General features: G+C 37.5%; 1 protein-coding gene across 1 annotated transcript in view; it reads left to right on the top strand.

Annotated features, from left to right (window-relative positions):
* Nucleotides 1–14,306, top strand: part of adamts9 (ADAM metallopeptidase with thrombospondin type 1 motif, 9) — a 105,580-nt gene that overhangs the window by 67,528 nt on the left and 23,746 nt on the right. The window contains exon 29 of the mRNA XM_036559362.1: nt 1,421–1,588. Coding sequence (XP_036415255.1) covers nt 1,421–1,588 — 168 coding nt within the window. The remainder of the gene's footprint in view (nt 1–1,420; nt 1,589–14,306) is intronic.

Genomic DNA, 14,306 nt, shown 5'->3' with positions numbered 1-14,306 from the left:
TGACCTGTTGAAACTCCGGCCACTAAATGCGTTCTTTGGTAGCTACTGTGTCGAGGCTGGACTAGAACACTGGAAAAATCCCATTCAAGCTGATGAGAAGTTGTCACGCAATTGTCAAAATGTGCACATTTTTAGAGAGATATTAATTTGAAAGGACTTTTATTTTGTATGCATGTTAGGAATAAAGGTCTGATTGATGGGCCAACAAGAAAGTTCACTGACGTTACCTGTTTTAACACTGCTAGCACACTAATCCTCTACTTGACTTCAAGTATTTTGAATTTATTCATATAACTATATATATATATATATATATATATATATATATATATTGTTGTTTTGGTTCTGTTGTTGTATATGGCAGGTACGATGAGCTAAATGTTGTTTCAAACCCCTGTTGACATGTTGGCGTTAAAAATTGTGGACGTTAAATATTGTTCCGTGCCTCATAGTGGAAAACAGCGATGGTACGTGACTGAAGGCAGTATGCAGCCATGTCAAGGTTGTCATGGTGATAGCATTAAGCATAACAGTGCACTCATGTGTGAGGAAATGGTGCTAGTTACTTTTTTATTCTCAAAATGTTTTGAAAACATGCTAGCTGTTCTGATGGAGGTATGGATATGCCTGCAGTATAAGCATATAAGCGTTCAGTTTTCCAAAAAAAAACAAAAAAAAAACATCTAGTTTATTATAGCTGCGGCAGATGGGAAAAATTGGGAAAATTGAACTCTTGATGGAATGTTCCACCAATCATGGAACAGCTGCTGCCATTTCTGCTGGCAACGATAAAATTATTCATCATTGCTTCATTCAAAAACATGGAATTTGCCACCGTCCATCTATGGTGGTGATATAAATACAGCATTAGAGTAACTTCTGCCATGCTGTAGTCATTTGTGGTGTTATTTGTTTACAATGTTAACTTTATAAATGTTAAATAAAGTTTATAAAGTTCTAAAACAGCTGATGCTGGTGAACTTTCACATGCATACAAAGCAAATACCCATTGAAATTACTCTGTATATTTGGATAGTTTATGTGCTACAGTTTCTCTTTAGCTTAAATAGGAATGTTCTTTAAAGCTTATTAAATCTCGCAACAGTAGCTACGAATGATCACGTTTGTGGGCGGAGTTTGGAGAGTTCAATTAAGGAAGGATTCTGTCAGTGATTACCCGTTAATGCTTTAAGTATTCCATTTTCTATAAAGCCGAAAAAGACAAAAAATAATTAATAAATCAATTAGAAAACGCTGATTTGTGCTGGCTGAGTTCACGTTTGTCTCACGTGTGACCCACATTTCCCCTGCCAGGAACTGCCCAGTGTACCGCAGCAGTAATCTGACAGAGGGTACAGGACGAGCGTGAATAATTGCTTCTCTGTGTGACTTTTCCTCTCGCTCTTGTTCTTCCACGTAGTGCTCCGCCTCCTGCGGGAGAGGGTACAAGTACCGTAACGTGACCTGCGTCGGCCACTCCGGGGAGCCGGTCCCGGAGGAGAACTGCCGGCACCTGTCCCACCCCCAAAAGCAGAGGCGATGCAGAGGTGGGCGCTGTCCCAAGTGGAAGACGAGTGCCTGGGAAGAGGTAAATGTCAAGTGTGCACATTGGCATGCAAACACACATACTGTCTGCACTCATATTAAATCTAATAGGCTGTGGTCTCAACATTCTGGCCAAAGTGAAGAATGTAACCATCTCTATTGTAAACATGCTTACTTACATCCCACAGTGGTGCTGCAGTTGACTCTAGAGCTAGATTTTCCAGTTTAAAGACTAGCAAGGCCCCATCTGATAACTCAGAAACGTGGAAGGAGCTTTTGAAAAACTACCACTTTGAGTTCGATACTGAAGGACAGTCTGTTTGTATTTATTAACCTCTACATTGGTGGCTGTGCTGGCAGTCAGGGTTTCTTTATCACTGCAGAGGGAGACTCCCAATGGTTGTATGATGTATTTGCATACTGCATGCTGGGAATTGTAGTGTGAGAATATTGGTAGATGGAAACTAAAGGATACAAAATTGTGAATTCTGTCAAACCGGTGAGGCTGAGAGATGCAATAGTGAGTTACAGGACATTACATAACATGATTTATGATGATTTTCAAATTCACATACTTGACATTCATCATGTTCAGCAATAAAAAAGTCATATTTCTGAGACAGTACGTAATTTCAGTAGCGATAAAATTAATCAACTATTATCACAGGATTTCATCACAAAGATGGATAACGACAACAGTGATAAACATACGCAGTACAGTGTGATGTATTCTGATCTCACCATTCGCATTATAGTTGCTATGTATTGATTATGTATCCAGTTTAGGAGTACAGGACACTTTCAGTGTCTGATCTGAGTCACTTTCATAAGTCTTCCTAGATTGGATATGTATTTAAGTAACTTTCATATGTCCTCCTAGACTGGATTCACATCTGAGCCAATTTCATATGTCCTCTTAGACTGGATTCACATCTGAGCCACTTTCATATGTCCTCTCAGACTGGATTCACATCTGAGCCACTTTCATATGTCCTCCTAGATTGGATTCACATCTGAGCCACTTTCATATGTCCTCCTAGATTGGATTCACATCTGAGCCACTTTCATATGTCCTCCTAGACTGGATTCACATCTGAGCCACTTTCATATGTCCTCCTAGATTGGATTCACATCTGAGCCACTTTCATATGTCCTCCTAGACTGGATTTATATCTGAGTCACTTTCATATGACCTCCTCAACTGGCTTCACATCTGAGCTACTTTCATACGTCCACCTAGACTGGATTTATATCTAAGTCACTTTCATATTTCGTCTTAGATTGGATTTATATCTGAGTCACTTTCATATGTCCTCCTAGACTGGACTCACATCTGAGTCATTTTCATATGTCCTCCTAGACTGGATTCACATCTGAGTCACTTTCAAATGTGCTCCTTGATTGAATACATACCCAATATAGGAACACATTTGAAAATGACTCAGATCTAATTTGCAAAGATCAGATTCTGTGTTCACAGAACTCGGAAAAAAAGTTCTGTTTCAAATTTAGGCCCCGTTCACACTTGGTATCACCATCTCTCTCAAGTGACCTGATCGTAAGTGGACAGCGAGACGTGTAGCTGTTAGCACCTGGAATTTTCGCAAATGTTGAATGCGTCTCCAGTGATCACATGTAATCCAATTTTGTGACAGGAATAATGGGATCATTCACATTTACAGTGGTTGTCTTTCTGAATGAGTGGAAACTGTTTTCACAGTCTGGATTTGAAATGTATCGGGACACTTTAGCATTCACATTACAAGTTATGTGGTCATATGTGTCCCTGACCTCCTCTGAGGGTGGTGTGAATGATCGTATCTCAGACCTTTCATGTCTGTACTTACCACTGTCCACTTATGATTGGATCCCCCAAGACAGAAGATAATGCCAGGTGTGAAAAGGGTTTAAAAAATCCACTTTAACCCTGTATTGTGAACGTAGACGTAGACACACCAACAAGACATCAACTGTAGCTTTCAGTGTAGTGATATATAGCCCCTAGACGTATATGAGCATATGGGAGTGAGGTCAGTGCAGAAAGTCATGAATTTCTGAAATTTAAAGGTCCCTAGATGGCTAGAAAGCTTGATAAGCAATTCTTCTCATTGCAGAAGAGTGAATTATTGTGTACTTGATGTAACATATGAATATGATTTATTTCTGGTGTCTTCCCCAGTGGATGGGAGGTGTCTTCATGTGTGTTTGCATACTGCTCTACTGTCTATGCCGTTTTTTAAGATGAACTCCATCCTCTTCCTTCCCCTCGGCTTGTCACAATGGGGAACATCTGTAGGATCCTAAGAGAGAAAGGCAGAAAGTATTCACAGTATCACTCAATGTGCACCTTAACATCTGGAAAGCCCCCTCTCTCTCAGTACTGGGAACTCTCACACATCTGTTTCCCATACCTTAGAGGTATGTGTGCCTGTGTGTCTGCATGGTAAGCATCCCAGACAAGCTCTTCATACCTCAGGTCACATTATTATTGAGAGTAAGGCAGAGCAGATGTGCTTCAAAAGCTTCTTAATGTACGATGATGAATGTGGTCTCGATGTGCTTATGACACTAAAGCACCTTTATAAAGCTGTGCATCAATCACTCAGCAGGTGACACATCAGGTGATCTAGCCATGCTCTGTCTACAGATATGTTCTTTCATAGGTACTACTAGGTGGGACAAGCTTTACAGAGTCTTAATAGAACCTAATAAGACACTATAGCACACAATTCCAGTTCCCTTCCAACACAAATTCTATGGTATCTTTAGCTCATTTGTTTCTAGCTTTATCTGACTTATTGAAGCTTTTGAATGAAAATCACATTTTAAATAATATAATATTAAGTAACATAACATCTATTGCCCTGCGATGGACTGGCGACCTGTCCAGGGTGTATCCTGCCTTCCGCCCAATGACAGCTGGGATAGGCTTCAGCACCCCACCGCGACCCAGAAGGATAAGCGGTTTAGATGATGTATGTATGTATAACATCTATTGGTAATAATAATTATTTCACATCTTGTTTTGAAAGTTGCTGTAAGCACGCATTTGTGAGCTCCTGCTGGTGTGGGTTCATTGTTGTTTCTTCCTTTTAAATGATGCAGTGAAAGCAAAAGCTACTTGCATGATAATACTTGCTCCCCCTTGTGGAGAGACTTCAGGCTGCTAAACATGAGCGAGTGAGTTCCAAAGCCAGTGTTTTCAATCATTATAGTGGAAATGATCAGGAATTCAGCTGTACTACAAAGTATTACCCATTATTTTACAACTTAACTGAGTCATCCAGACACCAAAGCTGTATGAATATGACAGTATGTCACACGGTTCAAAACCCATGGTGGGTAATTTGTTCTACTGTAGCCCACAAGCTCATTAATAATTAATATTATTTAGCAAGCAGTCCTCTTTCCCAACACAGTGATTGTCGCCTGTTAACATCATCATCGAGTTACTGATGATGAGATGTCCAGTTACATCTCATTATCACTCAGGCCTGTTATTAATTAATACATCTTGTTTGGGGAAGGTTACACTATTAGAATGGATTGGTGGTACCGTTGTTGTTGCATAATGAAGAATTTTATGAATACATCTACCTGATAGGCTTAGCAGAAAGTTTGCTGGCTTCAAATGTTTTAATCTTGCTAGCTAGCTAAGTTATTCGCCTAGGCTGCATCTCTAGCTACTGTAGCATGGCTAAATAACTATATCGTGATTATGGCATATGTAACTATGTTGCCTTAGACTGTATAAATAAGGATTTGTCTTCAACAAAGCTACCTACAGCACTGTACTTTAGTCACGTTTTATCCATAACTTTGTGCACAAAATAAATAATGCTCTATATTTTTTGATTATTCTAAGATCCAGGCTAGATTTTTCACTATGTTGAATGGAGCTTTTGTCGACATTTTGTGATGTGTCCAACTTTGCAATACTACCTATGAAAGACAGCCTTTGCAACTGGACAAATATGTTGGTTAAGATTTTTATAAACCTTATTTTTGTGGACGTATTATAATATTAATAAAAGATTAAGTACATTCAGACTAAGGACATTTGAGAGTAAAATTTAGTGCGGTACACATCCAGTCAAATACATTTCCATCTCTCTCTTTCTCTCTCTCTCTCTCTCTCTCTCTGTCTCTCTCTCGATCTGTATGCTGACATGCCAGATCTGTCCAGATTGTGCCCAGATTGTACTAATTAAAGCGCTTTACAAGTGGTAGAACGGCATATAATGATCAACAGCTTCACAATTCTGTACCTTTCCCTCATAAAACCTCACCTATAAAACTGCACACTCATTAAGTAATGGAGCCGCACTTTAACACACAGCCTAAATGAAGAGCTTGCAGTCAAAACTGGATTAAATGCATGTCTTTAAAACATTTAGCTGTATATTACTTAAAGGAGTATTGCTGCCTAAAGCTAGTATCTACTATATTATTTTTCATGTAATGTAATTTTCTGTCGCACAGAATTGCATCCCTCAGCCTCATTTACAATTTTGTATCCATAAGGCATTTTCATCATTGTTGTCTCACTACAATACCCAGCATGCATTTGCATCAATATGTCCTACAGCCACTGAGAATCTTCCTCAGTAATAAATGCAGGCAAATGCATTAAAGGCTATTAAATACAGATGGGATAATCAGCCTCCTACCAGTAATATTAGCTACCTGGCATCCCTCAACATTAACCAAAAAACTATGATCCACCCCAAAGAGATTGTAGTTTTTCCAAACTTCCTCCCACCTTTAAGATACATCATGAGAAGGGGGTTTTCCCAGTCTTTCAACTGGAGAATCTCACTGTCAGGCTGTTGTGGCACCAGTTTAGTGGGCATGTTTGCAACAGATGTAACAATGGATAACTTTTCATTTTAGCCAGAGTGCCTCTTTAACTATAGCATATATGAAATTGGAAATACATTGAAAATATACTAGAAAATATGGTGACCACAGTTCTGAACCTGACCAGATTCTTTTTTTAAATTGTGACTAAAATTGATAGATTACTTCACCTTCAGGGTTTTAACTGAGATATTTATTGATTGATTGATTGGGTTGAGAGTAGCTATCATGTTTTTGCTGTTGGAAATTTAATTCTGTTCAGATAAAACAAATCCAAAACACTAAGCCTGGACTCATTCATTCATTCATTCATTCATTCATTCATTCATTCATGCGTTCACACATTTATCCATCCAGTGATCTTCCCATCCACGCACTCATTCATTTATGCATTCATTATTTTCTATTCTTGAGCTCTCGTGTACACAGCCATTTGCAAACGTTTGAACACCCCTGGTCAAATTACACATTTTGTTCATTTTCTAGGAAAAATAAGTAAAACACAATCTCTATTTGCAAATATTAATGCATAATTTCTATTTGCTGATTTTAACATATTGAAAAAAAACACAACTTGCCACAACTTTTGCATGTTTTATGTTCTATTTTTTTCCCAATGTGTAAACTTCAGGAAATGAACAGTAATTGTACATTAGAATGTGCAGAAGTGTGCTCTTTGTAAAGAATGTGTACATTGTAAAAAAATCACTGTAAAATTACAGTAAAGTACTTGTTAATAGCTGCATTACTTTCATGATAATATAGTGAACCATGTTAACGGTAAATAACAATAAAATAGCATCCAAGTACTGAGACTTCACAAGACTAGTGTTGTGTTGCTGCATTCTGCTCTACATTTACAGAAATCAGCTGTAATTAAAATACAGTAATCTTCTGTATGTTTAAATAGCAACTGTAAAAGTAATGCAACTCAGCAGCTGGTAATTTACTGTAAATTTACACAAGAAAAATCTACTTTTAATTTTCCCAGACCTATAAATGTCTTTTTTAATAACATTTAAATAATGTTTATTATTAGGATTATTAAAATAAATAAAAAAATATATCAGTGAACATATTTATATGCAAAGACATGACCAAAAAATATTTGTTATTTAAGTGTTTACACTTTTTAAACTCTCATTTGCTGTTATATCTGATAATGCTGTGCAGTACAGCTCAGTGTCAACCTCACTGCAATATCTTAAGATATTGAGAGTTCATTTCACAACAAAATGCTGAAGACTGTAAAAAATAGTGTTAAACATTGTCAAATATTTTCACTTATCACTCATTTTCACTTGTGTAAATTGACCAGGGTCACTCAAGCCTTTGCATACGACTGTACAGAATTAGACTGAATATGCTTTGTGTAACTGCACCACAAGCAGAGCTGGTAGATCCTACTTTCTTCTCCAGTCCAGACTGGAGAGCCTCCAGACTAATTCCACGAAGGGTCATATTCCATCTGTGTGTGAACAATAACATCAAGTGTAGCTGACAGCGAGAACTCTTTCACCCCACACTCATGCTCTGGCATGACCCCAGCTGCAGTCTGGTACCTATTACCGCGGTGGACTGAATGCACTTCCCTCCGCTGAGCCCCAGAGGTGTGCAGAGGAGCCTAAACCCATACTCAAACAAAAGTAGGGTTACTTTAATTAAAAAGTGGCACAAGCAGAAGTAAAAGTTGAAAACCAGCTTGAGCAGAAGTGCAAAAGTAGTGGAACTTCTTAGTACATCCAACACACTCATAATTAAAAGTGAAATTCCACTGACTTTAACACTTCTGCATAGTTCAGTTCTTACAGTGTAAACAAAGTCATTCAGAGCGGTTTGAAGTGAAGTGCTTCGTTCCAGAGAAACAAGTCAGAAATGTTCACAGTGGTGGTGATGGGAACCAGACATCTGAAGAGTTTAATGTCTCTAAAAGCTCCTTAACAGAAGGTTATTGCATGCATTGCTTATGATTGCACTGTTTACACCGAGATTTTAAAAGGTTTTGGCCTTAAAACGTGTATTTTTTAAATTATGTTCATGACAGGTGTTATGAGGCAAAATAGTCCCCCAAAAAGGTATATTTTCACTTTTACACATTATCAAACATATAAAACTCAGAAGACATGTGTAGGTTCACTGGTCATTGTGGACAGTAAATAAAATGGCTATATTTGTGCTGTAGAGATCACAACTTCTGGTTCCTATCATCACCACTGTAAAGAAATCTGAGAAAGTATGGTTCTCTAGAATGGAGCATTTCACATTAGACCACGCTGAATGACTTTGTTTACATCTCAACAACTGAATTATACAGAAATTTTGACCAATAAAAGTTAAAATCCATGAAAATGTTAGGAATGCACCAACATGGGAATTCTGGTTAGCGATACCTGTTATTTTTCCTTCAGCACTTATTTGCATTGTCTTAAAAATGAATAAAATGAATATAATGCAGATATTTTGGTGCAGGAGGCCAGCATCCCAAATGTTCTGCTTTTCCAGGATACAACAAACACATCAGCAAATATCAGTTCGAAATATCAGTCAAATCAAAACATCTGCCTGATGCTGACTGAAGTACATAAAACTGAGTGAACTGCCCACCTCAGTCTTTGGATCCTCTCCTTGCACTGCTTTCATTCCCATTTAGTCTATTTTTCTTTTCCATTTCCTTCAGTCCATTTTCTTTTGTACACGACTGCTTGCAGTGGTCTAAAAACTAAGCCTACTGCGCTGGAATTGCTTCCACCTTCAACCAGTTTACATGTAAGGCTAAACAAATGATGTCATTTTTCCGAGTCATGTGGAGTCTACTGTTGTACCTTGTAATACAAGACAAATTTCATTCAAGCAAACCTCTTTCATTACATTGTGACAAATTGAGGTTGGGAGCAGGACCAGATTGGCAAAACCTGTTTAGAATCATCACAGTAAATTACAATGACAGATGCTGGTAACTGACTTTCATTTATTCTGAGGTTTCTGGCCTTTTGAAGCTCAAATAATGACCGCAAAATACCATTCTAAGAGATACAGTACTGTGCAGAAGTCAGAGACCAGCGTTGATTTATCTAATTTCCAGTCAAGATGACCGTTAAAGCAACACTATGTAGGATTTGGGGATTTGGAGACCCCGCTGGTGGAAATATGTAATTGCATGCAACATGTGGAAGAACATTGGAGCCCCATAAGCAGATGAATCTGACTTCTGCGAGTGAGTATTCGAACAGTCAACACTTGGTGAAGGATGTGTCTTCTGAGGACACATCCTTCACCAAGTCTACTATTGCAGGGGTCTCAACCCAATGTTAAGAAGAGCCATTTTGTCCTTTCAACAAAAATCAAACCACCTTGGGAGCCACAACATATTATGTCCATTTTACCATCTTTGCTGTAAATATGTCTCAGTATGTGCTAATGAACTAGTATAGGCTAAAAATATAATATACATGAAAACACAGACTTACTTTACTATGCTTTAAGCTTTAGCTCAGCTATAGCCGCTTTTCTCGCATCTCCAGCAGGAAACTTTTTCTCAAAAGTGGAACAGTTCCTTGTAAAATGTCTCTCAATGTTTGATTTTTTATGAGGCTTCTCATTCCAGCTCCTTGTTCAATTTTTCCTGATCCACATTAAATGGTGCCTGAGGCGCCAGAATGTAAATATTGCACTATTTAAGGTGGAACGGAAAAATTCCCAAGAAGCTGGCGAATGAGAAGCTGACTACAGCTTCACGATTTTTTCATGTTTCATAGAATCTTGTTGCAGATTAAACATATCAGGTAACCAGCTGGAGTGATTATGAATGCAAAGAAGTCCATTCGTCTCCAAATTATCAATGTTTGTCTTAAATCTTTCTCTTTGCAGTTTCGTTTAGTTACTAGCTAGGTGGGATTGTTGTCTGTGTTGCTATGGTGACCAGCGGTCTGCGCACTAACCTTCAGGCTTGTGAATTGGCAGTTGTACGTTAACTCCAGTGTTTAAGACCATTTATTGTTGAAACTGTGTTGAATGATCAGCAGAGCTTTATTTTACTGCAAAGGAGGATTATTTTATTTTTACCTAAAAATCTAATTCTGATTTGTATTTAGTTGTTGAAGCTTCTGTGTAATTTCTTTTCCTGGTGCTGAAAAATGAATAACTGTTACTTAATGTCTGTTTTGACTAGAAAAAATAAGTAAATGAAGAGTGGTCTCTGACTTTTACACAGTCCTCAATGAGGTTACATAAAATGTTGACATAAAATATCAAGAAATTGCTCTACCTGCAACACTATATATCCAAACATACCCAGAAACCTCTTCTATTAAGTGAATTCAGCTACTTTAAGGTGCACCTATTGCTGCATGCATTCAGTTGCACAGTCATAGCTTGTATAATCTCCTTAGAAAAGCATTGTCAATAGACTGGGATGCTGCACGTGGTCCTTAGGTCAAAATGCTCAATGCTAAGCATCAGCTAGAGGGGTATAAAGCCCCCCAGCATTAGGCTGGGGAACAGTGGAACTGCGTTCTCTGGAATGATAGAGCTCCATCCAGTACCTTTGGAATGAGTTGGAGTAATCCAGAACTGATCGTCCAACATCAGTACCTGACTTCACTAATGCTCTTGTGGCTGAATGCAGTCAGATTCTCACAGCAGTGTTAGAACCTGCTGTGTAAAGCCTTCCTAGAATAGTAGAGGCTGTTACTGCAGCCAAGGAGGACAAACTCACTGTTAATACCCTTCATTTCAGAAGAAATGCTGGAAGAGCAGGTGTCTACAAACTTTTGGACATTATAGCGTATTAAAGGGCACAGATTTTTTTTCCAAATTTACTGTACAATTCAGTTAAGTCACCAGTCTCGCTCCTGCAGATTTCCTGCAAACTTTAGCCGCAACCCCCACCTGGACCCCACCTGATCCATATAATTATTGCCCTCAGAAGTTCTTGATTAGCCGAACGAGGTGTTAGATTTGGGTTGGGGGTGAAACCTGCAGCAAAGTAGATCTCAAGAAGGAGGGTTGGTGACCACCAATGTAGACAGTCATTCAGAGTAGGTAGATGTGAATTCTCTGTTCTAGAGAAGCCTGCAGAGTCAGAATCGTTCACAGCGGTGGTGATAGGAACCAGACGTCTGAAGAGTTTAATGCCTCTGAAAGCTCCCTCACAGAAAGATATTACACTAGATGGTTATGAGTACGCTGCCTGATGCCTGAGATGACGTTTTACAATAGTTTTGAGTAGATTTTTAGGCCTTAAACATATTTCTTAAAGCTATTCATGGCGGAGAGGTACCTGCATGGCTTTGCAAAGCCAAAAGAAAACATGTTTTACCACTATTTTCATTCAATGATCATTTGATATGAAATCTGAGGAGAGACACAGGCTCACTGTTGATGTTGGATAGAAAAGAAAATAGCTAGTTTGCAGTGCAGACATCGAGACCGTTGGTTCCTATCATCACCACTGTGAACAATTCTGAAGTGGTAAGTTTCTCTAGAATGGAGTGGTTTCACACCAAACCACTCTGAATGACTTTGTTTACATCTTAAAGATTGAATTATGCAGACATTTTGAATCATCAGTCAAATTCCCTTTAAATAGTTCATTTTAAGGCAGATTGGGATTATTACTGTACTCAGAGCAGCAGTGACTGACTATAGCGTAAGAGCAGAGATGATAGTCGTATTTATTTAATGTGTTAAACCACAATCAAGAATTATACATTTTCCGCTGTCATATTTCAAAGAACAAAGCGGATAACATCATTATTGCTTCAGCCTTCAGAGAATCCTCAAGATCAATTAAAGAGGCACAACCTGTTTTTTTTCTTGTTTAAAACCTCAGTCAAGAGTTGCTGAAACAGCACCATGGCCACCTCACAACTACCAGACAACCAGTCACATAACGGGAGTCACTTGTGTATGTTAAGAACTGGCCTACATAACACAGTGCTTCCTAAGTGGGATTCGAAATGCTTCCATTAGATTGTGTTAAAGGGGAATTCCACTGATTTTTTAAAATCAGAAGGTAATTCAGTTGTTGAGATGTAAACAAAGTCATTCAGACTGGTTTGACGTGAAATGGTCCATTCTAGAGACACTACTGACTCAGATTTCTTTACAGCGGAGGTGATAGGAACCAGGGGTCATGATGTCTACAGCACAAATACATTTTATTTACTATCCAAAATGACCAGTGAACCAACACATGTCTGAAATTTTTATAGCTGATGTTAATGGTAATGTTTAGATGTTTATATTGGTGCTCATATCTCCAAAATGGTAACTTTTCAGGAGAAGGAAAAAGCCTTTTTAAGCTTTAATGTAAGTTAATGTAAAAATATTTTATTCCAAGCTATTTTGGACCATTTGTGTTGATCCTTCACAGAATGTAAAGGGCAGCTGGAGCTTTCAAATGGTGTGAAAAGATTAAAAAGTTTTGTTTCTAACATCGACGATATGCTGATAAGAGTAAAATAGTGGTAAATGTGGGAAAAAATGTTGTCTTTGGGAACTAACTAACTAACAACCTCCATGTACCCTTCCGCAACCTTGTTTGTCCATCTTTGACCTTTTTCAGTTTTTGACATATTTTGAAAATGCCTGTTACTCTTTACATTATATGTAAATTTCATGATGAATGGACTAAAAAAATGACCCAAAATGACTTGGAAAAATGATGCTCCATTGGCTTCCATTAAAAATAAAGTAGGTTCTTTCCTTCTCCTGTAAAGTTACCATTTTGGAGATACAAGGTTTTCTTCCGACAACAGCGATATATAAAAGTTTAATGCCAAAATCTTATCACAGAACTATGTTTCAGGTGTCAGGCAACATCTTCGTAAACATTTCATGTAATAACTTTCTATAAGGGAGCTGTTAAAGGCATTAAACTCTTCAGCATAACACCTTGGACGTCCGGTTCCTATCACCACCACTGTGGACAATTCTGACTTGTTTCTCTAAAACAAAGCTTTTCGCATCAAACCACTCTGAACAACTGTGTTTACATCTTAACCATTTAATTATGCAGAAATGTTGGAATGCCCATGTAAACACTTCTAAAAGAGGCAAAACTGCTGAAATGTTTTCAATAACATAACATTACTGAAGTTCTGAAACTTTAAGAACATGATAACACCTATTTAAAGAAATATGCAGTAATCATTGCTGTAATGTGACAATTGTGTATGTAAAAAGAATGGAATAACATTTTTATTTTTAGAAATAATAAAATAATAACAAAATAATATTTTTAGTAGTTTAGACTCTTTGAATTCTGGAGTTCTAATATAGATAATTGTATATCTAAATATAGAATTATAATCTCCGTTTTTCAGTTTTTGACATAACTTGAAAATTCCTGTTGCCCTTTAAATTATGTGTAAATTTCATGATGAATGGACCAAAAGAAATGACCCAGAATTACTTGTAAAAAAGTCTGGTTCCATTGACTTACATTAAAAGTAAAGTATGTTTTTTCCTTCTCCTGTAAAGTTACCATTTTGGAGATACAAGGTTTTGTTCCAAAAACAACGATATATTACTTTTCATTTCACGTTTCATTTTCATTCAGTTGAATCATGATAAAATATCTCATTAAATATTCTGACATATCTAAGTTAAAAACACAAATTTACTATCGATTGAAAGCCTTCACTGAAATTGGGCATCTTGTTATAAAATAATTAATATAAAATAACATTATGCTTTTGTTATTGACAATAACTGCAAATTCTAAGTGTTAAACAATCATCATATTCATTATATCATGTAGCCACAATGTTTTACTGGTGATCTTTATACTTTTCTGGGAGTAACACATATTTTACTTTGTCTTTTTAATGCTTTTACAACTTTGCCGACGTGTCCATTAATATAGTTCTGCCCTCAGAGCCGTTTTTTACTCTACACTT

The sequence above is a fragment of the Colossoma macropomum genome, unplaced genomic scaffold (assembly GCF_904425465.1).
Source record: "Colossoma macropomum unplaced genomic scaffold, Colossoma_macropomum, whole genome shotgun sequence".
NCBI classification, from domain to species: Eukaryota; Metazoa; Chordata; class Actinopteri; order Characiformes; family Serrasalmidae; genus Colossoma; species Colossoma macropomum.
This window is presented reverse-complemented; position numbering and strand designations above follow the sequence as displayed.